The sequence below is a fragment of the Leptodactylus fuscus genome, chromosome 4 (genome assembly GCF_031893055.1).
Source record: "Leptodactylus fuscus isolate aLepFus1 chromosome 4, aLepFus1.hap2, whole genome shotgun sequence".
In the NCBI taxonomy this organism is placed as follows: domain Eukaryota; kingdom Metazoa; phylum Chordata; class Amphibia; order Anura; family Leptodactylidae; genus Leptodactylus; species Leptodactylus fuscus.
This window is the reverse complement of record NC_134268.1, coordinates 175,410,846-175,417,312: the sequence shown is the minus strand read 5'-3', so window position 1 is coordinate 175,417,312 and position 6,467 is coordinate 175,410,846. Positions and strand designations below refer to the sequence as shown.

The 6,467-nt window shown below is 40.0% G+C and overlaps 1 protein-coding gene across 2 annotated transcripts in view; it reads right to left on the bottom strand.

The window, feature by feature from the left end:
- Positions 1-2,810: 2,810 nt before the first annotated feature.
- ANKRD28 (ankyrin repeat domain 28) overlaps positions 2,811-6,467 on the bottom strand; it is a 113,259-nt gene continuing 109,602 nt past the window's right edge. For both annotated transcript variants that reach the window (XM_075271413.1, XM_075271412.1), the window contains exon 28: positions 2,811-4,430. In XM_075271413.1, coding sequence (XP_075127514.1) covers positions 4,153-4,430 — 278 coding nt within the window. In that variant the 3' untranslated portion in view covers positions 2,811-4,152. The remainder of the gene's footprint in view (positions 4,431-6,467) is intronic.

Here is a 6,467-nt window from a genome sequence, read left to right as displayed (position 1 = left end):
TCATATCACTTCTTGAGAAGAGGAAATGGTGTTCACCATCATAATCCTGGATAACCCCTTAAACTAATCAGGCCAGACATGGCTACGGACAGGACTTAACACAACTTTCTCAGATTCCTACACTTGTAAGGCTGCCTTCACACGGAGTAACGCTCCACTCATTGTGACATGTAAACACGTGTCAGAGTGAGCAGAGTAAAACAAATCCCATTGACTTCAGTGGGTTCTGTCTTACGCGCGCTACCCATTGAAGTCAATGGGAGGCTTTTTTTTTTTTTACCTATTGCTTTCAATGTGATACACGCGTATCACATTGAAACCAATAGGGGGACAAAAGCAGCCCATTCATTTCAATGGGGAGCGCACGTATGCCGGTTCCCATTGAAATGAATGGGATCTGCTTTGTACGCGCTGATTCGTTAACATTCAGAATCAATCAGCGTATACTCCGTGTGAATGCACCCCAAGTGTGAAATGTAAGCTAGATACTCCATAAATGTCTGGTTTGGGGTAAGGTCACCACTGAGACCTCAACAATCCTGCAAATAACATTGGCTTGGCTTTTTCCATATCACCCACAGACCTGACTTTGGTACAGTTACATTTTAAAGAAATTTTGACACTAAATAGGAAAGATAGTTTGTAAACCAGTAGCAATTGGCAACCAGTCTTCTAATATTTATTAGCATACCATACAGCTTATGTTACAAAGAACACGGTTTAGTTTGTGTACATAGTAGACTGCATTCAGGAATCGCTAATGTTTTGTCTAAACAAAGGCCTCATCCTCAACATGACAGAGTGTGTAGACCGAGGCTCTTGTTATGGGATCTGATGCTCCATTCTGATGATTATAGATCAGCTCCTATCCTGCTCTGTGACATCGGAACCCCCATCAATAGAAGGCACACTGATGACATCTGTGTACATGAGGTCTAATGTAGCAATAGTTTTACTAATAAGCCCTAAAAAGTGACAATACGGTTGAAGACACTGGGGTAGATTCACTAATAATCTGCTCCACTATTTTGGTGCAAAAAGTTGCAAACATGCAGTTTGCAACTTTCCAGTGCCACTTGAGACTATAATAGTTGCAAGTGGCCTTTTTGTGCCACCTTTGACATTTTTTCAGAAGGTTGACAAGGCATAGATGGGGCATTTATGGTGTAAGAATGTATGCGAGCTATGATCTAGCAGATCTCAAGTGCACAGTCCACACAGAATGTGCCTTATCCATGACAAGGATCTGATGACTTCACCACTACAGGCATTATCTAGATTGCTGGATAATATACCAGTCTTCATGGATCTACCCCAATGAGTATGGAATCTTCCACTCCTTACATTATTGGTTTAAAAAATAAAATAAAAATAAGAATGTGTGCCTACAAGTTATATTTATGTAGTTACGATTCAGGTAAGTGTGACACTCGCAGAACTTTTACCAACAAATATACATTGTTTGAATATATCCTAAGTCAAAAATTGTACTCCCGATGGGTCTGTTAAGAAATACCTATATTCTTCAAAAAAAATCATAAAAATGATGGAGCATCTTATCTTGAAGTATTCATCTGAAATACTTTTGGTACCTACATCCACTTTAAGAAAGGGGCACAGCCTATGTCTACAAGCGAACATAGAGGGGCTTTACAAGCACTTCTCTCTATTTGGATGATATGAAAATAGCTGCACCTGTCTGGTCGGCCCCTCTCCATTCACTTGCGGACACAGAAGGGACACCTTCAAGATACATGCAGGTCCCTAAGGTGGCACTTCTGCATTTCCTGTGGATAAAACCATATATACAGAGACTATAGAATACCATTCTGTCTCTGCATTGTGCTGTTCCTGTTATTTAATAGTAAATTGAGATCAGTGTCACCAATCCCCTTGTGAAAAGAGATTTTGCACAAGCACCAGCTCTGTCGTTCAGGTCCCCGGACTGCTACAACAGTGGTTACACATTGAGCCTGGTGGATGCCATTGCCTATAACGGGGTCTGTTGCTTTGACAATGTGAAAGTATATAGGAGACAAAACCCCCAGACGGTAATTTATTTTTTTTAGAACAGAAACCAAAGATAAGATGCCCCAGAATTGTTACTTAATGGAGACTCACACTTTTAATGAAATAGTAATATCAGGGAAGCCAAAAGATCCTTTAAACACTTGGTCAAAATTATTCTAATAAAATTCCTTTAGTTTAATGCCTATACTTCAATTTAACAGATTTGCTGAAAGTGTGAGCGATTTAAAAAAACAAAAAAAAATAAATTGTGGGATGTGTTCAGTCTAAGTCAAATTCTCACAGATAAGCTATGGTCACATTTTACTTTTTCTATGAGGTTAAAAAAAAAAATCAAAAAAAAAAATCACAATTTCGTACATTGTTTGAACAAAATCCAGGAGTAGATACGAAATATTTGGAAATATAGAGGAAGATCTTATGCGTCTTCATTCCACTAAATCCACTACAAGTTTTGGCTTAAAAACAGCACCAAACACCCCACGTATGGTTCCAGGGTTACATTTGTACCTGGATCTGCTTTATGCTGAGGCCATATGTTTATGGAATATGAGGCGTTTTATGTTGCAGATTTTGCAGTTTTCTTTTGTTTTTTTTAAACCAAAGCCAGGCACGGATTTAGCAGTAGGGAGAAGTATAAGTGCTTGCTTTATATTTCTATTCCTTTTGAAGCCACCCTTGACTTTGGCTCAAAGAAATGCAGCAAAAATGTGCAATAAAAAAAAAAAAAAAAAAATAAAAATAAAAAAATAGCTTTTCCACAACCTCAGGCCTCAGCCTTAAAGGTTTATTTTGAGGGCTAAAATATTGAGGACCTTTGGATAGGCCATCAATAACATAAGTAGCGGTCCAACACCTGATGTCACATTTATTGGTTATATGGCCCGTTTGCAGCTCAGTCCCCTTCATGTGAATGAGGCTGAGCTGCAATACCAAGCAGATTCACTAAACAATGTATGGTGCAATCTAAATACCATGGTCTCTTCAGATATTAGATTGTTGAGGGGTCCGCCAATCAACTATCGATGACTGAAGGTTGGGTCATCAATATTTTAGTATCTGAAAACCCCTAACACATTGTAATGCCATAATACTGGTTTTCAGTGGTTACTCACTTCACAAATAATTTCACATTACGATAAAGTAAAAGTCTGGTTATTTTACTAACAATGCAAGTATCCATTCTAAATAGTCAAGTCATATTTAATTTTGGATTTTATTTTAACTTAAGACCAAATGAACATGAGGAATCCCGCCACACATGTTCATCCGTGGGTACATACCAATAGGGCCACTTAAAAGTATTAACAGAAAAACACAACAATTATTGATTCCCTATACAATATTATCCAATAGTGAACAGCAAGGAAAATATTAACAAAATAATCCTGTTCCGCTCCTGTTATCCAAAAAGTGGGGGGAAAAAAATAAAATAAATCCTATTCTGGACAGATTCTCGGCATGGACAGAGAGAAACAAGACCTAGAAATAAAGATTAGATGCACAGTTCTAGATTAACGGATTCCAGTCATTTTACATCCAAAAAACCATTTGCAGAAATTAAAAAAAAAAAAAAAGAAAAAAAGAAAAAAGTTATTTGGTCCTTTGGCAAACTGATGTACACACAATGCCAGATGTACCAAATTCATTTATTGCCATCAAAATTGTTTCAATTTATTTATACAATGTTTATTATAGTGTTTCCTGTACAATAATAGGAGTCTGCTGACTGGTGTCTGCTGACTGGACTGCTATGCCCCGCATTATAAAAGATCCTCTCGACACAGACAATAAAACGTTAAATAAAACAGTAACGACTGCTTGAAAGTCCTTGGATCCTCCGTTCCCGCGTTTCCTTTTCCCCACGACAGGTTCCAGACTCGTATAGAACATTTAATTCAGATGTAGAAAGGATTCTTATCCAAGAAAATGGGTCAGATTAAAACATTTGCAAAGTTAGTCATCAAATCAGTGTATGTTTTTAAAAAGAAAAAAAAAACGAAACAAAAACACTTTATGTGATAATTTAACCCCTATAAATCTGGCCATTGTGGCAGAACGGGGAAGAGAACTCTTTCGGGTTGCACAAGTGAAAGAACTTAAAATCTGGTCTCTTGAGGAACCTCAGTAGGTCTCAGAGTCTGAGTCATTGAGCTCGTCTTCTTCTGTGTACGGATATCCGTCTTCCCTGCCGATATTGTTGAAACTGCAGTAAGAACTGTGCTCGCTTCTCATGATAGGCAAAGAGTCAAAAGTGACAGTCTTTGAGGGATTGGTGTAGTGATTTAAAGTGAGGGATGGCATTGTGCTGCATGATGAGACCGGCATCATGGTGGCCAATATAAGAGCCAGACAGTCAGCAACATCCTTATTTGGAGCACATGCCAATGCTGGTGTGTAGCCTGCATTACAGGAGACATTGCAATGAATTAAAGGATCATATAAGGAATATACATAGTATTACAAACTGATCTATAATAATATATACACTCAACATTGAAATTGCAACACCAAGAAGAACAAGCTGTAAAGTACTGCAAAATTCAAAGGTAACAGGTGTCGCCAAGATCCGAAAAAGATCAAATTTTGAAGCTCCGATCTGTAGCGTGTGGGAGAGGCAGAAAAGCCAGATTGAAAGCAAAATTTTAGTTATGGGAAACCTCAAAAATTGAATCAAGTGGGGTAAGATGACACTACAACGCCTCCTAGTCACTGAGCCAGTTATGACCAATTGTCAAACTGTAAGGGGTGGAATCCTTGAACTGAGAGATCTTGGTTTATCACTCCATCCAATATCTACATGCCTAGGCTGAGAAGTCGGCATTGCTCAAGGTTTCATGTCCCAATGTTCAGGAGAACAATGAAGAAGGGGCAAGAGCTCCATGGAGGAGAACCTCCGCACAGATGTAATGTCTTATTGTAAGAATGACATGTAACGGTCCATTCTGTACTACAAGTGAAATTGTACGTCACATACCAAACCATGGCATTTGTGCTACAAGCCAGATGGCCAGCTACAGGTGTTCCATTCACCTTACACCACTGCTCTCAAATGCTATCATAGTGCACAGCAAGTGGACAATGGAGGCTGAAATGTAGTGCAGCTTTTGTCTAGGACACAATGATAACTGGAGATTGGCATGGAGACAACGTGCACAATAAAAAGGCCTTCACAGTGGAACAGCACAATGGTCCTAACTAACTCTCCAGAGGTTATGAGTGGGATGGCATAATATAAAGCAGCTGGATTATTAAAGATACACTAACAGCTTGAGGTTCCATTGGTTTTACCCCAAAGCCTAGGAGCAGTTTTTCAACAGGACAATGCCAAGTTGCATGCTGTATGCGCTGCTATGAACAGTCTACATTGCCTGCATGTCTCCGACCTAGCACAACTAGGACATCAATGGTCTGCAATTGAAACGGGAGCTGCCAGCATCCAATATTGAAGATCTGCGTGCCCAAGAGCATTCATCATGGCATAACATTCCTCAGACAACCATTAATAATCTCACTGAGGGCATGCCAAGGCGTGTAAGTTCATGTATTTCTGTGTGTGGCGCTCATACTTGATACTGAATATATTGAGATATTTTGAATATTTTTTTTTTCTATCATTAAAACGGCATTTTTTTGTCGATCACACGTAGGAATAGCCTTAAGAAAGGCTATTCTTTTCCTACCTTTAGATGTCTTCACTGAACCGCCGTTTGGTAGAAATCACAGTTTTCGCTGTGTAAGCAGCCATTTTCTTGTGCCCAGTGGGCACGCGCAGTCTGTTCTGCCTGAGGCCTAGAAGTTTAAACCCAGCTCTGGAAGAAGATGCGCAGAGAAGCCATTCCTGAAGATGGAGGCGGTGCTGGAGGTTTCTCTCACAGCATTGGGAATGCCCTCAGTGCTGTTTGAGCGCAGGGGCCCACCCCCAGTGCTGTTTGAGCGCAGGGGCCCGCCCCCAGCGCTGCGAGAGAACTCATTTGCATACAGACAAAAACGGGGATTTCTACCGAACAGCGGCGCGGAGAAGACATCTAAAGGTAGGAGAAGAATAGCCTCTCTCAAGGCTATTCCTATGTGTGATCGACAAAACTAGTCTATTGACCCTGCAATTTCCAGAATTCCAGGACTTTTCCTTCCTGACGTTGCAATTTGAATGTTGAGGAGTGCAAGATAAATATACACATACACACACATACAGAGAGCAAGAGGGGTAAACAGGGGGAGAGAGACCACGAAAGAGAGAGCTCAAGCGATAGATATAGTAAGAGATTGTGAGACAGAGAGGAAGCAACTGAGGGAGAAATTAGAAAGAGGGAAAATACAAGAAAATGTTAGCACAAGTAATAGAAAATCAATGGGGCAGATTTACAAACCCTGTCTAAAATGTAGACAGTGCAAACTTAGGGTGAGTTCACACCTGCACCCAATCTCCGTTATGCAGG